General features: G+C 43.1%; 2 protein-coding genes across 5 annotated transcripts in view; one reads left to right on the top strand and one right to left on the bottom strand.

The window, feature by feature from the left end:
- Positions 1 to 2,873, top strand: part of pms1 (PMS1 homolog 1, mismatch repair system component) — a 33,609-nt gene extending 30,736 nt beyond the window's left edge. For both annotated transcript variants that reach the window (XM_084085196.1, XM_084085195.1), the window contains exons 16-17: positions 1,301 to 1,449; positions 2,342 to 2,873. In XM_084085196.1, the coding sequence (XP_083941322.1) occupies positions 1,301 to 1,449; positions 2,342 to 2,554 (362 nt within the window). In that variant the 3' untranslated portion in view covers positions 2,555 to 2,873. The remainder of the gene's footprint in view (positions 1 to 1,300; positions 1,450 to 2,341) is intronic.
- Positions 2,874 to 14,450: 11,577 nt separating this feature from the next.
- mstnb (myostatin b) lies at positions 14,451 to 25,523 on the bottom strand. Of its 3 annotated transcripts, none has more exons than XM_084085320.1 (5): positions 25,262 to 25,523; positions 22,742 to 23,051; positions 20,696 to 20,846; positions 19,831 to 20,053; positions 14,451 to 17,414 (listed from the first exon to the last, which is right to left on the bottom strand). In XM_084085320.1, exons 1-5 carry the CDS (start codon positions 25,466 to 25,468, stop codon positions 17,034 to 17,036), a joined length of 1,272 nt encoding a protein of 423 aa, XP_083941446.1. In that variant the 5' UTR covers positions 25,469 to 25,523; the 3' UTR covers positions 14,451 to 17,033. The 3 variants fall into 3 exon arrangements, with proteins under 3 accessions (XP_083941446.1, XP_083941448.1, XP_083941447.1); XM_084085322.1 differs by having other exon boundaries at positions 22,742 to 23,039; XM_084085321.1 differs by having other exon boundaries at positions 25,268 to 25,523.
- Between the last annotated feature and the right edge of the window lie 1,394 nt (positions 25,524 to 26,917).

Genomic DNA, 26,917 nt, shown 5'->3' with positions numbered 1-26,917 from the left:
TATTATGAGCAAATTCTTTAATTTGATTTAGCCTAACTCTCAGTTAGGTTGTTTTTAAACCACTTATTAAAAACATGATGGATCGCTGCGCACTCCGTGTGTCGGGAACCCCGCATTTCATGGTGTCCTGTTAATGCCTCGAGCATTGCGCTGTCTAAGGAAATACCTGCACCGCCACTGCGCCGGCTGATAAGACTAACTAAATGCTGGTCTAAGCGCAAGTGCTTCTCTCTGCGCGAATGATAGCAGTGCACCCTGTTTGGAATTGGGACCTGAGGGACCGGTCTTGCTCAAGAGCACTCTTAGACCATACATGGGCAACTGTGCATGGTCATACATGTGGCCCCCACCTTCACTTAATGCGGCCCGCAGGTTAATATCGGAATACTGATATATTATTGATTTCAGCTCTTACAATTCCAAACATGCAAACATGCAAACATGACCCGCTTTAATTACTTCAGTCTATATTAGTAGCTTAAATGACTAGTATTAAAATTATATTGTCTTTTTTATGTCTAAAGTATTTGTATTTAAGTTCATAAAGTTAACAAAAGTATAACTAATGCATTTGAAATAAAAAAAATAGCAAAAATAAATACAGGATTCCAATTAAAAAAAAGCAGATCTACAAGCTCAAAACTCATTGCACTGCGACACGTTTTGAGCTTGTACTGTAGATTGGCTATTTTTGCTACTTTTGTGTGACATAGAATGGCGAAGTACGGCATTCATTTACGAAAAAAGAGAGAGAGTCTGCCCGACAGTATATGCAATGTGGCCCTCTGGAGTGAGTGTGGAAATATAGTGGCCCTCTCCATCATCAAAGTTGCCCACCCCTGACTTAGACAGACAAACGTGTTAACAGAAATCAAACCTGCAGTCCAGCTACGAGGCCAGTCTGCCCCCCTTCACCAGAACACTAAATATATGCATGAAAACATCCTAACAATTTCAGCATCTCTAGACTTGAATACCCATCCCGTCCGCAGCTCAGTTAGTTTCCAGAGTCATTTGTCAGAGCTGTGAGTTGTGTGCTGTGTGCAGTCATTCTTCATGGACAGAGGAGTTCCTCAGCTGCAGAGCGGAGCTATCATTCTCTCTCCCTACATGACAACTTCCTTCCCGGCCTGCGGAGGCCTTGTAACAGCCATTTAACACTCCATTTGGAACGCCACAGTGTTTGACTTGGGTCGCCCCGTCCGGGCGCAAGCCCCAATATTTATTTATTATTATTTCCTGGAGATAGTAATGGCGTCTGTAGTGTATTAATCCTTGTTGTGTGCTTGTTTTGGCCCAGCCGACGGCCATCTGGAAGTGACAGCCATGGCGGACTGCGTGCCGTTCATCGGAGTGGAAGACCTGAGGGAGATACTGAGCGCCGTTCTCCACAGGAGCGCTCAGACGGTGCGCGAGTGCAGGCCGCTCAAAGTCACTAACTACCTGCAGGTGAGGACGACTTTTCTTAAAGGGAAAGTTCACCCCAAAACATTTTTTTTCCTATAGATTAGTCACCCTATGGAGACTTGAATTCAGGGATATTTCTTCGTTTTTGTCGCATTCCTAAGCCAATAATTTGATGACCGGTAGGCAGCGGTTCCGGTAGGAGACACAAAGGAGACTCTTTGTGTCTCCTACCGGAACCGCTGCTGGTCATCTAATTATTTAGGAATGCGGCAAAAACAAAAAAATATCCATGAATTCAAGTCTCCATGGGGTGACTAATCGATAGAAAAAAAGCCATTTTGGCGGTGAACTATCACTTTAAATTAAAGCAATGCCACAATATAGAAATACTCTTACGTTACAAGTAAGCACAGCGGCCTTGTGGTTAGAGTGTCGGTGCCTCAGACTGTGAGGTCAGGGGTTCAATCCCCCGGCCGAGTCATACCAAAGACTATAGGCCCTATGCACAGCAGCCATATTTTAAGACATTCACAGGTGTTATCAATGATACTAATGAAGGCTCTGTTCCATTCTGGTCAGACGGAGTCAGGGTGCTGATATTGTGCATGTTGGCTCACTGGAAACACTCCCAAATGGCCCTTTACGGGTGTGTAACTCTGAGAGTGTACAAATGGAACCAAATGGACTTACGGGTCCATTTGGTTCCATTTGTACACTCTCAGAGTTATGGGGGTCGTGGAAATCTGAAATTCAAAAATCTGAGAACTACTGTGCTACACTAAATGGAACAGAGCCTTCATTCGTATCACTGGTAACACCTGTGAAGGAAGTGATACTATGGCTGCTGTGCATAGAGCGAGTCCCTGCGACACACTAGTGTTTTGTGTGTACTTGTACATCATGTGACATTGTTTTGTGACTGTCCCCCTCGCAGGGCGAGGCAGTTCGATTGGCCCGTCAGCTGCCCACACACCTCAGCCAGGACGATGTGAAGGGCATCCTGCTTCGCATGGAGCGCCAGCTGGGCGACACCACCGCCGGCCACGCTTGCATCCACGGGCGGCCACTGCTGCAGCATCTCTGTGACATACCCGACAACGAGGCCGAGGCCACGGCCCTGCTGCGGCTCACACCGCTACAACTATGACAAAGTTGTTGGGTTTGTTTATCGACTTTAAACGCTATACTTCGTTGATCGGAGTCCCTCGGGGCTCTGAACTAGTGACATTTCTGTTTTCGTTCTACATTAAATATGTTTCCGATCTACAAGCTTGCAACATAAAATAAAATAGATCTGCTATTTTCCCCAGAATACGGATGATGCGGTTAAAGCAGTTAACGACACATTTCAAAACGTGTTGAAGTCGTTTTGTAAAGTCTGGAAATATTCTGTTATACAAAAACCAATGCACAGCCATTAAAATGATCTGTTCCAGGTGTTCTATGAACTAATAAACAAATTTGTTTCCGAAGATCACCTACTTTTTTTTTTAAATGATCTTGAAAAAAGAAAAGAAAGTTTTAATAATTTTGAAACCTTTTACACAAATCTTCTCTTATGGGGTTCCCTGGCACACAATCTTTTCAGATGGGGGGTCTGCTGTCAAATCTGGATCAATTTGGAGCTCCTTCACATGAAAATGTTTGAGAGCGACGAGACTAGCACGAGCAGATCTATTGAGTCAACGCAAGTCAATGTAAGTCAAATAAGTCACAGTGTTTAGATGTGTCAGGCTGCATAAGGTCACAACTTGGCTCCAAATAGCAGGGAAATGAAATAGCACGTGTCAACAGTCTCCATGTAACATAATGACTGCGGTTTCAACTCTCTCCAGAATGAGAACATTGATTGTTTGTTTGTTTTTGCTCAGTGGCCCACTCTGTCCACACATGAAATTAAGATTTCATTGAAATGGACCCAAGCCAAATCTTGAACTCCCCTACAGTACGTTCACTATTCCACACACACCACTCTCTCTTTAATGATTTAGAAAGACGTCCTGTATGTTGGTGTACTCTCAGGGTTGTGGTTTAAAATGACAATGTTTGTTTTAATCACACAAACAAGGGCACTCTCACACAAATGCCTGTTGCTCTTTGCATTTCAGAGTGACATGTGACTCCTGGCTTGACTTATGTCCAACAGCTACAGTATCTTTTGCCACCCTTCCAGTCTTATTGTAGCCCTGCGTGCCGGAGTGGGACGTCGGTTGGCAAGCCAAGGCAGCCGCGTGCCAAGCTACTACCCATAATTCCTTTCACTCAATTAGTGCCAGCTGCCGGGGCCTTTAGTATTGACAGATAGTTGTGTTTAATCCCATGGCCGCATTAAATGCTTCGGAGATTTGCACTGTAATTCCACCTACAAAGTTGAACAAATCCTCGACACTGTGCTAACTTGTAGCGCTGCCACTTCTTGAAGACATTGCTGAGTCATTCGCACTGTGGTGGGAGAAGTACTCGGAGGCCTGTACTCTAATAATCATATTTAAATACTTACCCTACCAAAGTAAGAGTAATCAAAGTACAAAAGGCCCTAAAGGGATATTTCACTGTGTTTTGCGTCATTTTAACATCTACTCAGACTTTTGTGTTTCATCCCAGACAGTTTTTAAGTTGTTTGATTCAGTATTTAGATATTTGATAATCATTTTATCAGACACGCCCCCTTCCTGTACAAACCTTCCTTGTAACTTCAAACTCCATTTTTGAAAACACCCGTTCCTTGGTTCTGGTGACTATTATTGTCCTTCTAATGCGTAAGGGGGGCGTGTTTTTTTCCGATTAGTTTTTTCCATTCATTTTATTTGTATTTAATTTTATTAATTTGGCAAAACTGACAAATCTGTGTCTTTGTCAGTGCGCCTCATTATTCCTCATACAATTCCTCCTTATTCCAACGCAAACAAGGAGATAAAGTGATTGAGTTAGTGCTGAGTAGCAGTTATCCATATAGCTACATGAGCTTGTATATATGATCCCCCACTCATTCATATGGACACCGAATCCCTGCGCAGGGAGAGAGGCAGCCAGACCTCTGGTGCTATGATAATATTATAGTTAGGACAGTGAAAGGTCACACCGCGGCGCACGGCTTGTTTTTCATGGCCTGGGCTCTCTGAGCGCGCAGATGGCTTCAGCATTGCAGGGTGAGAGGATTCTGTAAAGTGCCTCTGGGAGGGGAACGCATGCATGCCTCCCTCCTCCTCCTCCTCCTCCTCCTCTCTCTCCTGGATGAACGCTCGCAGCTCCCTGCTGTTACGTGCGTCTTCCCCGAACCCCCTCGTGTCCAGGAGTTGCGTGCCGCAGCAGAATGCGTGGAGGGAGGGCGTACGTGCGCTCCGCCGCCCCCAGGGGGCATATCAGAGCGATTTGAGGGGAGGATTAACTGACGATCATCTTTTGACCAGGTGCCCACCACGTTTTAAAAGGTCAGCGGCGGTTCATCTATCCCAGCTGTCACTCAAAACACATGTCGCACTGTTTTTGACATTTTTTCCCCTGTAACTGAATAGAGTTCTTTGCTAATGCTTAGATGCTGAATGGATCATTTTTGGGGTCAACTGGGAATGACACACAGGGCCTAACGGCCACCAAACCCAGGGTTCAGGTAGATCGTCACTGGGTCAGTTATTTATTCTCCTATTACTCTCCTAATGTGCCAGCAGTATTCAGCAAGCAACCGTGTGGCCCCCCTCTCACTGCAGAGTAACCCAACACCTTTAACAAAGTCATCAAATCCAAAATAAAATGACATGAACTATATTTAACCCCCTTCCCACTCTATTTTTGGGATCTGCGAGGAGAAGCGCTGGTCACATACAGTACCTTGTCCAGAGCCAGGCAGCATGCGGAGGCACCACCTGTTTCTGTTTAGAAATAGGACACTCACTGTAAGTAGAGAGAGAGTGACAACATTTTGATTTCCTTTTGTTGGGGGACAGATTGATTCACCTCTCTGGTTCTGTTTTTAAAGGATAAAAGGGACAACTTCTGATATTTACTCCATAGTCCATATGTAAACAATAATATTGTCCTATAATAATAGGGTTTACGTGGTTTTAATCAGATGTGAAGTGATGTTCTTGAAATCTGACGCAAAACCTTAGCAACGAACAAGAACCCAGCTTCACACAGACACACACACGGACCTAATCAAGCGTCTTAAAACCACAAGCCATGCTACACTCCGCAGGGGGAACTACTATAACATTTTTTGCTGCATCTAAGTGTTTTTTCTTTATTTTCTTCAGCGGGTAATTATTGGTGGTGGCGTGCTGTGACTGCACACTTTTAGCCGACCACAGAAGAGCCATTCAGCCGCTTTTACGGGCTTCAGGCTCACTAATGTGACGGTGCTAAAAAAGATGCAGGTTTCGCAAGTTGTGGGAGAATTTACAGCCACACCACATTCAATTTCACGGGTCACCGACGTCCTCCGTGGGTCACGGAGGCTCCTGGTTTTAATTTTTAATCACTTGTCAACAATTCCCACAGCAACGTTTTGAAGTTAGATTTCAAGGTGAGCTGAAATACCAGAGCAAGCACCGGAGAGTAAACCACAGGTCATTAGAGCATAGGGCAGTGATTCCCAACCTGTGGGTCGGGTCCCCACTGGCGGGCCGCGAGGATATTGTACATGGGCCCCCAAAGAATTGGCAAAACACTAAGATTTTTATAATATAGCATTAATAATAAAAAGAATATCTAAAAAGAAACGTCGTGGTATTGTTTTCTTTAAAACATTGAGAAATTGACAATTTCATTGTGATAGGCTATACCGACAAAGAGGAACTTAAAGTATACTACTTCATATAGCCATTATCCAAGCCGAAACACGATTGTCACGATTGATTGATCATTAAAACAAACATGCTCTGAAAATGCACTCGGCCCACCTGTGTCAAGACAATCAACCCCAAAAGGTTTTTTAAACTGCAAATTGAAAGCCGTCTCCAATCTATACATTTCAGAAACCAGTGCATGTCTGTCTGTCCTGGGTATAACTCGGGGACCGTCTGAACGATTGGCTTCAAACATGGCGTGTGTGTCGGCGATGACCCAGGGATGTGACGATTACGAGGAGTGCACTTCAAAACCATGTAAGGTTAGAAAAAATACCATGACATTTTTCTTTTACAGTAATGATACATAAAAAAATACCATGACATTTTTCTTTTACAGTAATGATACATCATTACTGTAAAATAAAAATGTCATGGTATAACCGTACATGGTTTTGAAGTGCATCCTCCACAGACGGACAGATACAGACGTTTGTGGTTTTTTGTTTCTGGACAACGGGCTGGTCTGATGGAATTCTAGACTATGAGGGTATAAATAATTGGCAAAACACCGCAAATGTATTGATAATACATTATCAATACATTTGCAGTGTTTTGCCAATTATTTGGGGGCCTCACTTACAATACCCTCATAGCCCCACCAGTGGGCCGCATGTGCTAGCTTCCAGCCTGATGCTTGCCTTCTAAAACAAACATGCCATCCATTTACCTCTCCCCACAAGATCTAATTCTAGGAAAACCCTGCCTGTCACATGAATGTCAGTCAGCCACGCAGCAGCTCCTCGTATAATTAACCGGGTGTAGTAATCTGTAAAAATGTACCATAAATATCATCTCTGAGAGGTCCAGATCCATCCAGGTTCCCTGACACATACCTGACACAGCACTACATCCGTCTGTGGGAAGTGCAGCGGCCAGACCGTTTCCATAACCGCTCTCCCCTCGCTCTCCTCCCAGGAACATCTATTCCTCATCACTTGTCAGCTTGGCTCGTCCCCAGAGTCTCCGCCGTGCTTCATCGCCTTGGACCCCGGCCCGTTCGGGAGCCACCGGCCCCTCCCCTGCAAAACAAAGATTGATACCGAGAAGCATTTTCGTAAACAGGGCTGGAGCGGGACACCGCAACCTGTCCCGCGTCTTACCCAGACTTCCAGTAGCTTTGCGAAGCCATCAATCATGCGGAGTTTCCCCAGAGGTCAATGGTTTTTGGGATGGGGAATACTTGATTCCTTCTCCTTAAGTGGAAAAGCAAGCGCTGAGCAGACGGGAAGGATAAATCAGGCAGAGTGAAGACAGGTACCTTCCAGCAGCACGACATCTGGCTCTCACCTGGTCCCAGACAAACCTTTATTGCTTTTCATTGCTTTCCTTGGACCCAGGAGAGATTTTCACAAAACAAGCTGTCATCTGGCTGAGATGATGATGCTCTGGTTGTTTAAGTGATTACAACCTGCGCACAGCTGTCTGGAACGTCACACTCTGATTACATTAAGAGGTCTCCCCCGGGTGCGTTTGATTTTACTCAGCGCAACGTTTTAAGCGGGCGCTGCTGCTGCTGCAATGGACGGTACGTGCACTTTGCTCCAGTGGCTTATCAGTCAGTGCTTCTCAGACTTTTTCATGCCAGGGACCCCCAAATTGATATATATTTTTGGCTGCAAGCCCCCATCTGAAAATACGTTGTGCCAGGGACCCCAGAAGCAAATATTTGTGTTAAATAAATATATTCAAAGATTTGCACAAATCTTCAAGATTTTTCAAAAATAGCAGATCAAGTATGAGCTTGTATATCTACTATTTTTGAATAGCCAAAGTATAAAAGGTTAAAGTGGTTAAAGTTATTGTGATGCTATATTAACACATTTTGCTGGGGACCCCCTGGAACCCCCCCCCCCAAGGATCCCTGGGGGTCCCCGGACCCCACTTTGAGAACCAATGGCTTAGATCAGTGGTTCTCAAACATTTTTGCCCCCATCTGAAAATATTTTGTGCCAGGGACTCTCCAAAAGAGTGTCCAAATGATTCCAAATTATATTTAAACACACATTTTGTAAAATAGCTGATCTCCCAATGCGTCGTACCTTGACGTTGTTTACGAGGTTTCCAGCATCGTCTACTCGAGGACCACGCAAGTTGGGAACAATGCAAGTTGGGAATGCCCCACCATTTATGCAACACCACTTACTTACGTACGTAGATAGCTTGGTAGGTTGGCACAGACCCATAGAGAGAGAGAGAGACTGAGAGAGAGAGAGTTATGACACGCTTTGATCTCGCCGCAAAGCGGGCTGCTATGGGCTATAGTTCCAAACATTGGAACTTCCTCACTGAGATAGACAGAGCATGTCCGCATTCCATTTTTACCATGGGAGTCTATGCTATGTGTCGTCACTCTCATACTAGATCACACTGGGTTGGCAGGCAGGCAGGTTTGGTTGGTTGGTGCAGCAGCACAAACATGGTGTAAACCTTGGCCAATCCGTGAAACCGATGGGTTGGGTTGGCCAATCAGGGAAGCCAATGCCTACACCCCCCCCCCCCCCCCCCCCCCCCCACACACACACACACACACACAGATTTGGTGCATCCACCGCAGACAGATACAGACATTCGTGTTTTTTTGGTTCTGGACAACCACTGGTGTCGTCTGACCAAATTCCCGCAGGGGTAGAGTGGCCGGATGGCTGGATGGGAACCGTGAGGTTCCCAGTTCGATCCCGGGCTCCCCCCAGAGTCAGTGTCGAAGTGTCCTTGAGCAAGACGCTGAACCCCTAATTGCTCCCGATGAGCAGGTTGGTGCCTTGCATGGTTTCCTCTGCCATCGGTGTATGAATGTGTGTGTGAATGGGTGAATGACAATCTACTGTATGTAAAGCGCTTTGGATAAAAAGTGCTATATAAATGCACCATTACCATTTACACACTCACACAGGTTATTTTTTTCATTCATAGATAGATTTCATCAGAAAAGCACTGGGCGCAATTTCTTTGGCATCCTTCCCTCTAATTCGAGGGGCGTTTAGAACATTTGAGGGGGCATTTAATTTTCGCCCCTCGCCCCCAGTACATTAATGACGCTCATAACGGGCTGGAAACAGGTGTTAATGTTGTGCCTTTTGGACGGTTTGGAGAACACATTTGGTCCAGGGCTCTGGATGCATGGCTGTTGAACCGTGTCATTGGAGGAAGTGGGTTTTCCTGCTGAGAGACCTGTCAGCAACAGCACTTCTCCAGACGGACACTTCCATGGTTCCTACATCTGTCTGCACGGAGCTCCAGATGTTTTGAGCACCTGGCTAACACATCCCACCCCCCCCAACCCCAAAACACACACACACACACACACACACACACACACACACACACACACACACACACACACACACACACACACACACACACACACACACACACACACGTCTATATTATTATACTTGTGAGGACATCAGAATCAGCACCAAACGTCTGGTATATCAAAGATCTGTTATATTTTGCCAAAAATAGCAGATCCACATACAATGTGTGAGTGCGCGACTCCTGCACACAACTAAGTATAAATCAGGAACAACGTTGACCCCAAGCCCTAACCCTAACCTATGAATACCTAATCGTAACTCTAACCTCAACCTGTTTGTTTTCCTAATAGACAACCCAACTCCCCAAATATTTTATTTGAATCCATAAAACAACCATTTCTCTTGTGAGGACCAGGAAAATTGTCCTTGTGATGTCTAATTCTGAAACTATACTATACTTGTGGGTACATTTGGCCCTCACAAGTATAGTAATACAAGTACACACACACACACACACACACACACACACACACACACACACACACACACACACACACACACACACACACAGGACAGGGCATTCCCCTCTGCTCTCCAGATGTGCAGAGGAGAATCTTAAAGTATTGAAAGTCTACTGCCTATTGCAGCGATGATATTTAAACGCTTTTTATGAAGTCTCTGTAAGAATTTTTAAAGACAAGTTCAACTTGAACGAATAAAACAGAATTTTAACTAATCTCTTATGGTAGAGTATGTTAATACAATATAACTAGTCCATCTGTATGGTAGAGTATGTTTATACAATATAACTAGTCCATCTGTATGGTAGAGTATGTTAATACAATATAACTAGTACATCGCAGCTTTAATTTGAGTAGAAATAACAAACCCTAATCCACTCGACGTAACCCCAATCTACACCGTAACATCCTCAGTGCTTATTTGACTCTGAGAGTTACAAACCCATAAGGGTCCATCATGGACCCTTAGTGGTCCCTGAACCCGACGTTGATCAGAGAGACGAGGATGTTTGACAAGGTTGTCGTGACAACCAGCATTGTTCCATTCCCTGGAACTAGGTGGTAACTATAAGCATGTGGAGAGAAACAATGGAAACACATCATCTTGCGCAATTTATCAACACTCGTTTCCATGACGGCGCATTACAACGCATTCTGTGGTGGCAGCCATCTTGTGTACCCGCCATATGGGCATTCAAGAATTATAATTTCAACAGGAATGCCCCCGTCTATCATTGAAATTCTGCAAGCCCTGCGCTACGGGAATCCTGTCCAATAACGGGGACTCCAGCAGCGGTGGAAGAAGTAGCCTACTTTCTTTTTTTCCTTTTTTTTTAGGGCCACTGGTCTACAGCCCACCAATGAGACACAGAGTGAGTAGAAGAACTTGCATTTTTGATTGATTGATTGATTTATTTTTTTTGTCAGAAATGTAAACAGCGCGTGGTACAGTAAGACGAGGCTAAAAGGATAACACAAAAAAAATCCTGCATGGGAAAGAAATCAGTGTTACACGTCCTTTAATGGATGGTGTCAGGGCATTCCACATTTTGGTGGCAGAGTAGTACAATGACAATGTTCCCATGTTTGTTCTAAATGTGGGTGGCACCAGATCATGGTCGCTCGTGTCATCTTATTTTGAGCATTAGTAGTGTATTCTTTTGGGTAAATGTACTCGGTTACTTTCCACCACTTGTCTCTAAAGCTGCCTAGAGACCAGCCCATGCCCCCCCCCCCCCCCCCCCCCCTCATCCACATAATCCTTCTCTTCTCCCTTCTCTCGCTCTCACTTCCTCACCTGTCAGGGGTGGAATGTGGTCTGGTGATGCGCCGCCATGCTGCGTCCAAACATTCCCCCCACCCCCCACCCCCCCACTCCAGTTTTCACCCAGATGCAGAGGTGGACAAAGTATATTATCGTCGCTGTCAGGCAGAAACCTCTTATCTCCATAATTGAAATATTATTATTATTATTATTTTTGTATTAATGCCCTACTTGTTGACATTACAGCATCACACAAAAGCATGAAAAGTAGCAGATCCACAAGCTCGAAATGCGGCTCAAAATGCGGCGCGTTTTGAGCTTGTCGAGCTGGGCACTGTGTGTCAAGACACACACACTGTGTGTTTTGTTTGTCTTTTTGGTTGCTTTAGTAGTTTATTGCGTTGTGTTTTATGCACGTTTTGAACCTAGAACCTTTGGTTTATTAACGCCTGACATGGAAGATGTAAGTGAGAACGTAATACTTAACCTTTTAGAAGTTAGATGGAAAGTGGAGTGAAAATGTTCTTAATGATGGCCTTGAACCTGAAACCTTTGGGTAACAAACACCTGACATTATGTCTCAAGCCACGCTTGCATGGAAGATGCAAGTGAAAACGAAATACTTAACCTTTTGGAATTTAGATGGAGAGTGAACTAAGTGTTCCTAATGGTGGCCTAGAATCAAAATCATTCGGTCTGCAAACTCCTGACATTGTGTCTTGAGCCACGCTGGCATGGAAGATGCAAGTGAGAATGAATTATTTAACCGTGTATAATTTTAAATGGAGAGTGAAGTGATCATGTTCATAATGATGGCCTTGAACCCTAATCCTAATCTAGAGAGCCACACTAGCATGGAAGACACATGTGAGAACGGAATACTTAACCTTTTAGAATTTAGAGTGAGGTCAAAAATATTTCTGGTGGTGGTCTTGAACCCCATACTTTTGGTTTACAAACCATTAGTACCATTATGATTAGTCAATTCATAGATTGATCGCCAAATATTTAATGAATTGCCTATGCCAGAATTTCTAAGAATAAATTGATCATACAAGCAGAGTGTTTTTCATGGTGTTTGGAGCAGGCAGCCAAAATGTTTACCACTGTGTGTGAGAGCTCAGGCCAGAGTGACATTGTTATCATCGACAGCTAGACAAGAACTATGCCATGAGACTGAATGCACAATCCTACACAGAGCTGCTTCTATGCCTGTATTTCACATGGATACGGACCATGATACTGACACCAAGGATACTGACTCCAGGATACTGACCATGATACTGACACCAGGATACTGATACCATGATACTGACACCAGGATAGGCCTACTGACAGCAGGATATTGACCATGATACTCACACCAGTATACTGACCAGGATACTGACACCAGTATACTGACACCAGGACCATGATACTGACACCAGGATACTGACATATAGCATCACAAATAATGAAATATTAGGATTGTCTGACCATTTATGGGTTATGCAGTAATGTAGTTATCTCAAAAGTAAACTATCTTTAATGCAGAAGGAAATGTATGCGGTTTACTTCCCGCATCTGTGTGACATAGGTGGCCGCCTTCTTAGGAGACCAGAATTAGGTCCAATGGTAGAAGTGAATGTGAACACCAGTCTTTACCCCATGGTCACTGAACTAAATCCGACCCAATCACCACAAGCCACACAATCTTCTGAACATTTTGACACTAAAAATGACACATCAGGAGAAAATCAACATAAGAAGAAAGGTAACATTTCACAATACGAAGGTTGGAGGTTTCGAGTCTTCGTCCTGTTGAATCATATTTTTTGGGGCATTTTGTGGTTACACCACCTTGCCAATTCAGTCAGTTGACTTGACTTGAATTAATCATTATATTCAGAGCTTTGGTGATCCATTTATTTCAATGACTATTGAATAGTTCTAATGTAAGATCACGCCCAACTAGTTGATAGGGTGTTTTATCGAGAATTTCACCTTTTTTTTTAAGCAAGTTGAATTATTTGGCACAAAAACTTTCGGTTACACCAATTCACATTGTTGACATCATTCCTCCAAATATTCTTTCAAATATTGAATTAAACCAGAATTTGTGGACTATGTCCTGAAAACACACACACACACACACACACACACACACACTCTATGTGCTGATCCAGTTGTCCTTGGGTCTGGAAGGACCCGTTGTCATGGCAGCAGGCCCAGCTCCCAGTGGGAAAGTAGGAAGTGAGTCTCTGGGGGCAGCCAGTGCTCAGCTCTGCCCTCTAGTGACCGGACGTCCAGCAGCGTCCCAGAGGCCCCCAAAGTCCAATAGGAACAGGTCAGAGTTCACATCCTCTCACTGGACTGCAAACTCATGGTTTGACGTTAGAGCAGAGAGTGAGGCTTTGATTGCGCACGCCGCACGTGTTATGACTAATTTATGGCTAATTTATGCATAGCACTGAAAAACAGCAGATCTACAAGCCCACGTGCAGATGGGTAGATCGATCTGCAAGTAGATCACTTGCGGGTCGCTACGTCGCGACACGCTGTGGGCTTGTGGATCGGCTGTTGTGGACACACGGCACCGCCGTACGGCGGAGCATGAGTCATGTGACTGGCACCATACGGTCTTGTTAAACACACTGAAGCAAAGCCATGCCCCGCTGACTGGCAGATTTCCCAAAAACTGTATGGGAACTGAATCTGACACAAAAGCTTGAAATATTTCAGTGTTTCTATTCAAAAAGCATATAAATTAATCCGCTGGTGGGTGTGTGTGTGTGTGTGTGTGTGTGTGTGTGTGTGTGTGTGTGTGTGTGTGTGTGTGTGTGTGTGTGTGTGTGTGTGTGTGTGTGTGTGTGTGTGTGTGTGTGTGTGTGTGTGTGTGTGTGTGTGTGTGTGTGTGTGTGTGTGTGTGTGTGTGTGTGTGTGTGATATTATGTTTATGTAGACCACACAGTACATTAAGACATGATGTCCTTTATATGTTGGAATGGTGACAGAAGTCAGGAATGTTCGTGGCGCTGGCAGCAGACCAAAATGTACTTGAACTATTATGTAACGGTCGAAAATCCTAAAGCCTGCTTCTGCACAAAATGACCTGTTTGTTTCTCACGAAACACAAGTTGGGCATAAAAAAAAAAACAGCTAGTCAAAGAAACGGAACTTAACAAATAATCTAGAAACTTTATTTGTTAAACAGGTATATAGAGTTGCTGTTGTACATGTGGTTTTCTTGATAGTTTGTGGTCTCATACATTTACAAACAGTGGTTCAGAAAAGGCAACTGCTAATGGAAAAAAATAAGATAATAATGGCATTATATGTATACAATACAAATTAGCAAACATATCAAAATCAGTTTTTACAACCTTTGTTAGCAACCAATTCTTTCCTATTGGTGTGCCATAGTGCAAACTGTACTGTTTGTAAGACAGAGTTTTAGCGTGATTGCAACATTCATACATCTCAATAATCGTTGTCTCTGTCTCTTAAACACACCTTTGTGTGTGTGTAGACTGCATTCATTGTGCCTTCGTGTTCAAGTCCTTCTGTGTCCAGAAAAAGTGGATTTACAATCAGGAGAATTCAAGTGTGTCGGGCAGGTCAGGCTGTCTGGGTGAATCGTGGAGAAGCTGTGTGAGTAATGCCTCGTTTTAGACTCCGTCGCACAGATCTCTAAAGGAGCACTTTGCTTTCAACCTGCCTACCAACAAACCTGCCTACCAAAGAAATCATCGGCAGGCAGGGTTGGTAATGTCTTCCATTTCAGCGTGTAACTTTCCAGAGAAAGGCTGTAGTTTCTAATTGTTTGGAATCTCGGAGTGCTCCTTTAAGGTGACAACGTGACACGTTGCTGTTACTGTGACGCCAAGCGACAGTGCAGTGTGACGGAGTATGAAGCGAGTTTATCATTATGGGAGTGTATAATGTATGTGCGACGCTGTACATGAACACCAGCTCAGACTTAAAGCCATATTTCACTTTGGTAGAACATGTTCACTCATATTCAGAATGCACAAACCTCCACGGGAGGTTTTAATCACTTAAGCCTTATTTTATACTATATATATATACACATGTATATTTCTTAGTATTTTTAAAAATATATAACAATTGTCAAAAATGTTAACAAATAGCCGATCTACAGGGCCATCAGCCTCCAACATCAGCAATCGTGGACATCCACTATCAACACCAACGCTTAATCCTCCCAGCTTTCATCATTACAAACAATTAATTCGGCAAAACTCTGTTTCATTCAGGACACAGAATTAAAGGTAGTGTAAGTGATAGCAATCATTGCTATCAGAATATAGATACTGTAGTGTATATACATTTTCAGGTCAGGATACCAATTTAATTTAATCCAATCAGGAGATTGAACTCATACAGGATACAGGATAAACAAATGATAATGGGTTCTCTCTCCTGCATGGAAGAACCCACCTCAAAATGTATTATTTATTATAGAAATGATCACTACTGTATACACACCATAGAGTTTTAACTTTTCAAGCAAAAGAATATCACTTACTCTACCTTTAAATAATATTACATTAGTGTAATTCCCATGCTTGATTTGTAAGAGCTACAACTTTTAAGTCAAAATGAAAGTAAGACAATGGTGCTGCGACTACGGGTGTGGCTGGTTGACCTGCCTTGGACTCCTATAGGTTTATGTACTGTATATATTATGTTCTATACGTGTCATTGTTTTACCAAGGTCAAATATGACTCTCCGCTATGAGTGTGTGTGTGTGTGTGTGGTTTTTTTCCCAAGCCCTTTCATAAAAAAAAGTCCATGAGGATTCCTGGTTTCACTCTGAAAATAAACTTCTCAAAATGATTATCACAAACGTATAGCTTAGCAAAAGCCTGTCAAAAGCTTAAAAAGGAGGGTGTGGGCGGGCGGGTGGGTGAGTGGGTGGGGAGAGGGGTTGGGGTGGAGTTGAGTTTTAAGACATTAGGATGGGACAGTGTACATTTATATTTGAGTATATCATCGCTGTCGGGCAGAAACCTTGTATCTCCATATTTCAACTTTTTATGTTTTTTTTTGTTAATGAATGCCGTACGTTGCAAAAGTAGCCAAAATAGCCGATCTACAAGCACAAGCTGTGAGCCGTTGTGATTGGCTATTTTCGCTAATGTTAAAAGTGAAAGTGTTTAAGTGTATCTGTGGGTTTTATAAATATTAAACCAATGAAAAGTACTGTAAAAAGCATGTGACTAAATAATAACTACATTGGATCCATGGGAACACAGGTTATTTTTTTATGATAAGCAACTGTTTTGGACAAACAGGTTTTCCGCCCTGACGGTGATGATATGCCGTCACTGCTTGAGTAAATGGACAGAGCACTGAGGCAGATGATACCGTTTTAGGGATATTTTCCTGTCGTTCCTGTCACCCTGCATCATCTCTAAAGTCCAACGGGCATTCGTGATGTTCCTCCGTCCCTCTGTCCTCAGGGCTCTACGGCCACGCTGTCGACCGGAGGAAAGACAAATACAAATAAAACTAAAAAAACAACAGATATGTGGGTTTGTATAAAGCGCTGCTGCTGCTGTGACGGGGTTCGGCTCGGCCTCTTTGCTGTGTCTCTACTCTGGTTCTATTGCACCGCGTTTCTGCTGCAAAGCATGGACTGGATGTGTCAACAAGTTCTGGGGTCAGAAGAACCGGGCCGGGCCGGTCCTGCAGCCTCCCCCTCCCCCTCTCCCCTTCCGACTCAAGACTCACGACTCACGAACAGCCGCAGCGGTCCACCACCATGGACGGGATCTTCCCGTAGACTATCTCCTCCTTGTCGTTGAAGTACAACATGTTGATGGGGGACACCTTCTTGGGCGTGCAGCATGGCCCAGCCGTGCCTCGCGGGGTCGCCTTGTTCACGATGTGCGTGTGCGGGTACTTCTCCAGGTGCATGTACTCACACTCCCCGATGCAGTAGTTGGCCTTGTAGCGCTTGGGGGCTATAATCCAGTCCCAGCCAAAGTCCTCAAAGTCCACCATCAGAGGGTAGCGGCAGCAGCGGGACTCCGGGGAGTTCTCGTCGCAGTCGAGGCCCGAGTCCCTCCTGGAGCGCCGGGGGCTGTCCGAAATCTTCACCTCCAGGAACGGTTGCTGGGAAGGACAGGAGTGCAGAGTGTGATCAAGAGTTTCACCCCATACCTCCTAATCTGATACCTTCCTACCTTCAAACCTGGCATGGTATAAGGACTCTATAAATTAACAGAACCTGTGCGTGCGTCTGTCCCGGGCATAACACGGGCAATGACAGATCGACTTCAAACTTGGCATGCGTGTGTCACCGATTCCCCGTGGGGGTTGTGCATAGCCCATGGATTGGCAATATAAATGGTAGCATGTGCAATGGAACTCCATTTGTGTATGGTCATACACATTCCCCACCCTCAACGGGCGGGGCATGCATACCCACCCAACCTGCATTGTTCCCAAGCAGGCCGGTACCCGTTTATAAATAACCCATTAATTGTAATATCTAACATTATTAGTACTGTATTATAAGGAAATGAGCAAAGATGTCTGCTCACAAAGAAATGAGCAGACACAATTGGAACTGGAACACTATAAAATTGAAGCTGATAAATCTCCTGGTCTTTTTTTCGCTGTTTACTAAAGACTTGGAGAGGAGACCCCTGTTACTGAACAAACACTTTGTAACAATGATTACTATCACAATATAGAGCTTTAACTTTTTAACAAAGAAACGTTTGTTTTGACCCGAAAATATCACTTAATATCACTTTAATAGACAGCTCAAGGTATACGTCTGATTTGTACAGTCACACAGGAGCCTGCCAGGAATTTGGGGTAGGTGAACTTTTATGTAATCAGCCAATAAGACGTGAGATTATTGCTGGGACTGTCTGGGCACGCGTCCAAGCGCAGGTGAGCGCCTCCCTGGCGTCTTGAGTTCATTATCAAGTTTTCATAGCTCTGTTAAATCGTTGCTGTCGGGTGGAAACCCAGTATGTCCAAAACTGTTCCTTTTTTTAATGATCGTTTTAAAAACATTTAAAAACTGTGAAAATAGCCGATCTACAAGCTCACAACGCCTCAATATGCTACTCGTATGCAACACTCTTGAATGAAGTAGGGTATTCAGTCACGAAAAAAGGTGAAAGTTGAAGTATGGAGATTCAAGGTTTCTGCCCGACAGCAACAAAATGTTAATTCCTTCTTTCTTCAATCAAACGGTACATGAATGCTTAACCCTCGCCGTTCCTGCAAACGTGTGCTCCGCACACAAGCCCGAGAATGCCCTGAACAAGCCGAAGACCTCCTGCTATAGAGCAGTCCAACACAGAGTCCAGCTAGAATCTGTGGAATTCGGAACTATTCCTTTCAAACAGCCTTAATCAGTGCTGGAAGAAAAAGTACTCCAATCTGTTTACTTAAAAGTAAACGTAGGAATGTCACAATGTATAAATACTGTATTCAAAAGTTTACTTAACTGGAAAAGTGTAAAAGTATGGGCATCAAAATATACTTAAAATACCAAAGTAAAAGAATACACAATAATGTTTACAAATCTGTCATGCGTTTTAGACACATTGTGAGCTTGTACGTAGATCTGCTATTTTCACAGACAGACATTGCATGCATCTGTCCGTCCTTCTGTCTCCCATTTATGCCAATGTATGTCCTCAACATGACGTCAGCAGTTTTGCTGACGACAGCGGGGACACCAACATCTCCATATTTGGTCGACGGGGTCATATGGTAGTGGGCACCGCTCTGGTTTCTCTGACAACGGGGTATTGCATAAACCAGTGGGGTCATGCAATCCCAACTTGCATCGTTCCCAAGTAGGCCGGAGCTCGTTTATAAATAACCCGTTGATTGTAATATCTGGCCTTGGGTACCACACTGGATACTCTAGCATAGTGCTTCTCAAAGTGGGGTCCAGCAGGGACTCTCAGGGTTCCTTGGGGGGTGGGGGTTCTAAATTGACCCTTACAAGTCTGTAACTCTGACAGTATACAAATGGAACTGTATACTGTTCCATTTGTATACCATTTATATACTGTCAGAGTTAACCCATTCAATCCGGGAACGCATCTCTGTAAAATCTCTGTTATCTCATCTCTGTTATGAAAAAACGTATCTTGCTATATCAGTGGTTCTCAAACTTTTTCATGTCAAGGACCCCCAAAATTATATGTATTTGGCCGCGAACCCCCATCTCAAAATATTTTGTTCCAGGGACCCCCAGAAGCAAAGGTTTGAGTTACAAATGTTTGCTTAAAAAATATATATATATTCGAAGATTTGCACAAATATCTACAAGCTCATAGCACGGCACTCCGTGCTATGAGCTTGTATATTGTGAGCTTGTATATCTGCTATTTTTGAATAGCCAAAGAAATCTAAAATGACAGAGATGCGTTCCTTGAAATTTTAAAGTCTGAGAACCACTGCTAACACAATTACAGGGAGTACTGCTTGACAACCGGTGCTCTTGGGGTGGTGTGTTGTGTTGTGGTGTGGTGTGGTGGGGGTGGAGTGGACTCACCAGTCCCTCCTCTCCGGGCTGCGCCGAGGAGACCGCCAGGTCGGTGCCGTGCACGTCGAAGGCGTTGACCTCGATGCCCCAGTTGGTCTTGGGGTCCGTCAGCCACCCGGTCAGCAAATTTTTGACGTCTAGGCTATGCCAGGAGCTGACGCCCACGCCCACGTCGATCGTCAGAAAGCGGAGCCCTATGCGTCTCGTTCCGTCTGTCTTCACAGGCGTGAGCCTGGGGGGACACAGGCCTGTCACAATTATTACACAGTCGCCTGATCGCAACTTCATTTATTTTTTTGCATATAATCATCAATTATCGTTTCCATTCATCTGCCCATCTGTTGACAAATGCGTTATGGCCATACGTTTAAAAGAAAATAGCAGCTCTACAAGCTCACATCGTGTCACAGTGTGACATGTCGTGACCGTGTAGATCTGCTATTTTCCACTATATTTGAAATAGGGCTTAAAGGGATAGTTCACCGATCGATTAGTCACCCCATGGAGACTTGAATTCATGGATATATATTTTTTTTTTTGTCGCATTCCTAAGCCAATAATTTGATGACCAGCGGTTCCGGTAGGAGACACAAAGGAGACTCTTTGTGTCTCCTACCGGAACCTCTGCCGGTCATCAAATTATTGTCTTAGGAATGCAACAAAAAACTAAAAAGTATCCATGAATTCAAGTCTCCGTGGGGTGACTAATCGATAGGAAAAAAGTCATTTTGGGGTGAACTATCCCTTTAAGTGGTTACAGTACAGAGCGAAGTGGAGCGAAGCTGTCCAAGAATACAAATACTCAAAAAATGGACTTTGTACTCAAGTAAATGTACTTTGTTACTATACTGTCCGCCACTGGTTCCAGTCCTACCTGGAGATCTGGAGGGCGACTTTGGTGTCCTCCTCAGAGGCTCGGAGGTGGACCCACAGCTGGGCGCGCACAATCCTACTGACCTGCAGCTTCTCCCTGAAGGAGAACAGGCAGCACTTTGGGACGTGGTCTATCTGGACCTGCGGTTTAGCTGCAGAGAAGACAAGGAGAATCAGCTTTATTGTCACATCACTGGTTTACAGTGATGTGTAAAACCACACTCTGCGAGGAGTCGTGACAATAGGCTCTATTCACAGCAGCCATATTGTGAAGACATTCACAGGTGTTACCAATGATACTAATGAAGGCTCTGTTCCATTCATGGGCAAACAGAGTCAGGGTGCTGATATTGTGCATGTTGGCTCACTGGAAACACTCTGCTACACCAGTGGGTCTAAAGTTGGGGTCCAGGGACCCTCATGGGCTTCCAAATGGCCCCTTACGGGTGTGTAACCACTGTGCTAGACTAAATGGAACAGAGCCTTCATTAGTATCATTGGTAACACCTGTTAAGGAAGTGATAATATGGCTGCTGTGCATAGAGCCTATTCGGCCAATTTGGTATTAAAAAGGTCTTAAAAGTCCTTAAATTGTGCAGATACCCTGTACACCTATACATTTATATTAAGTAAGTATAGTAAGTATAAGTATAGTTTGCTGTTTGTAGTTTGTTTACTGCTGAGTGAGAAAACAATGTTGGACATTAAGCTAATCATCTGGGGACCCCCGGCACCCAAAATAAATTGGGGACGACCCTGGGGGTCCGTTCCCATAGGTTGAGAACCACTGGTTTACAGGTGTAAAGATGTAAAGAAGTGGGGGAAATTTCTTTTTGTTTTTTTGCACAAGCTCCAATATTTGTCTTGTTTTTCAGAAAGGTGAGCAGAACTCAAATAATACAGATATCTACATACTGTATATACGCATACAATAGGTATATATAGTTATGTAGGCCCACATAGCGGCAGGTATGTGCATGAGATTAGACATAAGGTGCAACAAATACCCCAAAGAAACCCCACATAGGGCAGAAACTATACAACCAGACAGAACCACACCCTGCACATGTTCCTTTCAAATGATGCACAGGTGGAAGAAGTACTCACTTCTTTTGGACTCACAGGAGCACTTTTTAAGCCTATCTTCATAATAATTGGTCCTCACTAATGCTCATTATATGACGGCACCATTTGTGTCTACTGGCTCTGTGTCTCATTGGAAGGCTGTGGACAGTTCAGAAACATAATTGCTTGGGGACATCATTGGTGGGGGTTCCAAGCTAATAGAAACTGCAGTCTTTCTCATCCTGGAACGTTAGCATGCTGAAATAGAAGCAGTTTTTTTCTTTGCATTTATATATAAAAACAAAATAATCATTTTAAATCTAGTTTGAAATTACCAAACCTGTCTATGTGATGATGTCATTGGTAGGCAGGTTTCTGAAATGTCCCTTGCCCAGTGAGGTGAGGACCAGTTATATGAAGATAAGGTTGAAAATGGCATGAAGATATACTTAGTCATTATAGTATATAGTATAGTAGTCATTATGCAGAATGGCCATTTCTGAATCATATCATGTTATTGGACTGTAATTATTGATCATTAAACACTTAAGCATACTTCAGCTATTTGACAATAGTTGATACATTATTTTTGTAGATTGGCTATTACATGTAACTACAGCTCTCAAGTAATTGAAGTGGAGTCAAAAGTAGCCTACAATATTTGCCTCAGAGATGTAGTGGAGTAAATGCACTTAGTTACTTTACACCCCTGGAAATATGACACAATGTTACAAATCAAGGAATCTCACACACAAACACACACGCGCACGCACACGCGCACACACACACACACGCACACACACACACTGAAATATTATGCACAGTAAAGTCCTCAATGTCAATTTAACTGTGTGTTCAAATGTAATCACATGTACCTCTCAGAGATAAATGAACAGTATCCTTTTTTTTAACTGAGTTTAGTTTTTACTGTCTGTCAACCCAGAACCTTTTCTTTTTTAAAACAGCAGATCTACAAACTTACGTTCGGTGGCCATCATCATGATGGTCTCCGCGAAGGCGTGCTCCTCGTCCTCGTCCTCCATGGGGGCATCCTGCATCGTGTCGCCGTGCTCTCCCAGTCCGTGGTACTGGTCCCCCAGCACGTCGTACTGGTCCAGCAGCTGCTGCAGCGGCGGCGCTCTGGGCAGCAGCTGCTGCACCACGTCCCGGCTGATGTTGGGCACCGCTTGCAGCCGCAGCTTGCTCAGGATCTGAGACTTGATGGCGTTCAGTCTCATGGTCTTGATCTGCTGTCGCACGGTGTCGCACATGGAGCAATGCTCGCCTCCGTCCTGATGACAGCGGGTGGGTGGGAGTAAACGAGAACTAAATTTACTTTCCTGTTTAGTTTTTTTTGTTATAGGACTTGTCTTTATTGATAGGACAGTAAGGCTGACAGGAAATAGGGAGAGAGATGGGGAGTGACATGCAGCAAAGGCCGTTGGAATCGGGAATCGAACCCATAACACGCTGTCAGGCTGGATTACCAGCTAGGTGCCCAGACGGTTACGCCAACCGTCTGAGCCAACATGCCGGTTCTTCCCTAGATTTCCCTATCGTTGCGGTCGGGCAGAAACCTCCATATTTTACACTTTTTGTGTTTTTTCTTAAATTAATGCCCTACTTTTTTTAACTTGTCGATCTGCTTCTTTTGCATTTTTTTTATTTGAATCCTGAAAGTAACAGTTTTGGACATATGAGGTTTCCACCCGACAGAGACAACTTACTTTAAAACGTTCCTGTTCTTCCCCGGATTTCACTATACAGTATGTCTCCTGAGCAAGTACTGAAATGTTGACCACTGAGCTAATAGAGCCTGCCTGCCTGCTTGCTCAGGGGAGAAATTGAATTTCGACCTTGAGGTCAAAATTTGTGTCAAACTAGAAACAGAATTGTGTCAAAGGTCATGTCAAACTATAGACACAGGATCTAAATGGCTCAATAGAAGAGCAGGGAGACAAAATACAATAAGTTATATTGTATTAACATACTCTACCATACAGATTGAACAAAATTACATTTTATTCACACACACACACACACACACACACACACACACACACACACACACACACACACACACACACACACACACACACACACACACACACACACACACACACACACACAAATACATAATAGAGCTTTGAAACAGTGGTTCTCAAAGTGGGGTCTAGGGACCCTCAGGGTTCCTTGAGGGGGCTCGAAATGGACCATTACATCTGTACACTCTGAGTTACTGTATGGAGGTCCTTGAAATTAAAAAGTTTGAGAACCACTGTTTTAAAAGAATAATGACTCAAGCGGAACTACAAGAATAGTCGTCTGAATAGTTACTTGAGAAAACAAGACTAAGATTTTATCTCGGTTAAATATCTCAAGGAAAAAACTGTTACTTTTATGCAGTGGTGATAAAATAAGTATACTCAGATTATTTTGTTAAGAGTTAAAGTAGTAATACCACAGTACTTTTGTGCAGAATGGCCCATTTCACTCATTTATTTCTAGTTTTCAAATGTATCTTTTGAAAATTGCAGATCTACAAGTTCTGCATTGCATTGCAGAGGTCGGTAGAGTAGCCAAAAACTATAGTCAAGTTTCTGTTGCTTAAAATTAAATAAAATATTATAAAATAATAATATTGACTCACACTAAGTGAATGAATAAGTATAGATAAAAGCAGTCATCCAAATTATTACTTGAGTAAATATGAAAAAAACGGACTTACTTCATACAGTCTGATTTATTGTTTACTTGAAATAATCCGAACTGAATTGAAATGCAAAATATGAATTTAGAAATAAATAGTCCCTATGAGATAATTAAACAAACAAAACAGGCATTTAATTAAACTTGGGTTAAAAATAAAAGTAACATTTTGGGTAAACATTTGAAAAACGTACTTTTAATCCTTTACATTTGACCCAAAGGTAAAAGTAGCCTACAGTATGTTTTTCTGCATGAATAGGTCATGAACATATAGTGAAGTATGTCACATTAAAACTAGGCTACTCTTACAAGTGCAATTTTATAATAGAAAAATAGTACAAAAGTATTAGTATCAACATGCACTTAAAGTACCAAAAGTAGAAAGTACTCAATATGCAGGATGTCCAATTTCCCAAGTTTTCAAATGAATAAAATGTATTAAAATCTTTTGAAAATAGCAGATCTACTAGCTCACAATGCGTGGCATCGTGACACATTGTGAGCTTGTAGATCTGCTATTTTCAAATGGCTGAAATGTATAGTAGGGCTGAAGTGGTTAATGTGTGTTTTGTAATAATAATCAAAATCTACAAAGTAAGTGACTAAAGTTTTCAAATAATTGTAGAGTAAAAGTATAATATTTGCCTCTGAGATGTAGTGGAGTAGAAGTAAAAGTACTGAAAATTGGATATACTCCAGTAAAGTAAAAATTCAATTACTTGAGTAAATGTACTTAGTTACTTTACACCACTGATAATCTATAAGTAAATGTAACCGAGATAACTTAACCCACCTCTACCTGCTGCTGCTGCTGCTGCTGCTGCGTGCTGGTTGTTGATGATGAAGATAATGAAGAAGGTGATGATGCTGATGAAGAAGAAGATGATGATGATGATGATGATGATGATGATGATGGCTTGTGGTTCTCCTCACAGAAGCCCAGCGGTCCCAGAGCCAGCAGCATGCCGCTCACACACACCAGAAGTCCGGGCACATGCATGGTTGGATGTGTCCTGGGTGTGTGAGAGTGTGTGTGTGTGTTGAGTTGTACAGTCCACCACTCACTGACAGGCAGCATGCTTTATTAGCGCTCAAGCTTTTATACTCACAACTTTAAGCCCGTTATGTGTCGTCTGATCCTATGATTGGCTGGACTGGCAACGAATTTAACCCCACAAACACCCCCCCCCCCCCCCTCTGGTCCAACGTTAGTGAGCTGACTTTAACGCACTGTAATAGGAGCGGGTGCTATATCCCATGGACTGAAAATCCCACTACCATGCGAGGTCTCCAACTTTAGTCAAAATAAAGGAAACGAGTTCGCTACTCATCAGAACAAAGGCAGTTTTGTGTTGTTGAAAGTCTATTCTCCAGGGTGGGAAACGTCTCAGGACCCCTCCGTCTCTGCATAATGCACTATTTGGGGCAGAAAATAAAATATGTCCGCCAGATGGAAATTATTGTATTCACTCACCTGCGCCCTCTACAGATTTGATCAATGGTAATTTATATTGACCAGGTTTGTAGAGAGCGCAGTGGAGTAAATCAAATAATTTCCGTCTGGCGGACATATTTAATCTTCTGCCAGAAAGTGTATTATACAGAGAAGGTGGGGTTCTGAGATGCTTCCCACCCTGGATAATAGACTTTCAACAAGCCATAAAAGCCTTTGTTTTGGTGAGTAACGAAATGGTTTTGTTTATTTTTTACTAAAGACGGATCGAGACCTCGCACGGCAGTGGAATTTTCGGTCTATGAGAAATTGAGAATAGTTGCGCGACTGGCAGAGCGTTCGACTTTGTATGGGTCACGACTAAATAAATATCCCTTTTTTATTTTATTTTTTGGTTTCCGATTTAGTTTTTTATTATAATTATTTCAAAACATTTTCAAAAAGTTCATCAAAACATCAACAAGCAATATTTTTCATGAATTAGAGACAAACTCAACGTTTATTCAAAAAAATAAAAGTAATGCATGAAAAAATACAATTTAAAAAAATCCTTAAATTAGAAAACAAAATGTTTAAAGAAGTAGTGAAAATAGCCGATCTACAAGCTCCCAACAGGTCACATTGCAACACTTTAGGAGCTTGTAGATCTGTTCTTTGCACTAGCTTGGGTCCCAGGGAGACACCAAATGTCTCTTTTGTGTCTTGAGCTCAAATTTCAATCATCAACATGTGACCATAACATTAATTTGAGTCCATCCCATCATTTAAAAAGATGGCTATGGGCTAAACAACACAAATTTGTCATTTTGTTTTTCAAATTTCAATTCATCAAAGTATTTTTCTTGCTGGCAGGTTGTATTACAATGTATGCGCTGAGTTTTGTTGTTCAAAACGGATTATACTTTGACATGCATTCATCACGCTAATTGACTTCCACGGTCGAACATAATCCTTCACATGGAAAGATATTTAGCGTCATCTTCTGGTAAAACACGA

The sequence above is a fragment of the Gymnoscopelus microlampas genome (genome assembly GCF_963454915.1).
Source record: "Gymnoscopelus microlampas genome assembly, chromosome: 17".
NCBI classification, from domain to species: Eukaryota; Metazoa; Chordata; class Actinopteri; order Myctophiformes; family Myctophidae; genus Gymnoscopelus; species Gymnoscopelus microlampas.
The sequence above is the reverse complement of the archived record's forward strand: the minus strand, read 5'-3'. Positions and strand labels throughout refer to the sequence as shown.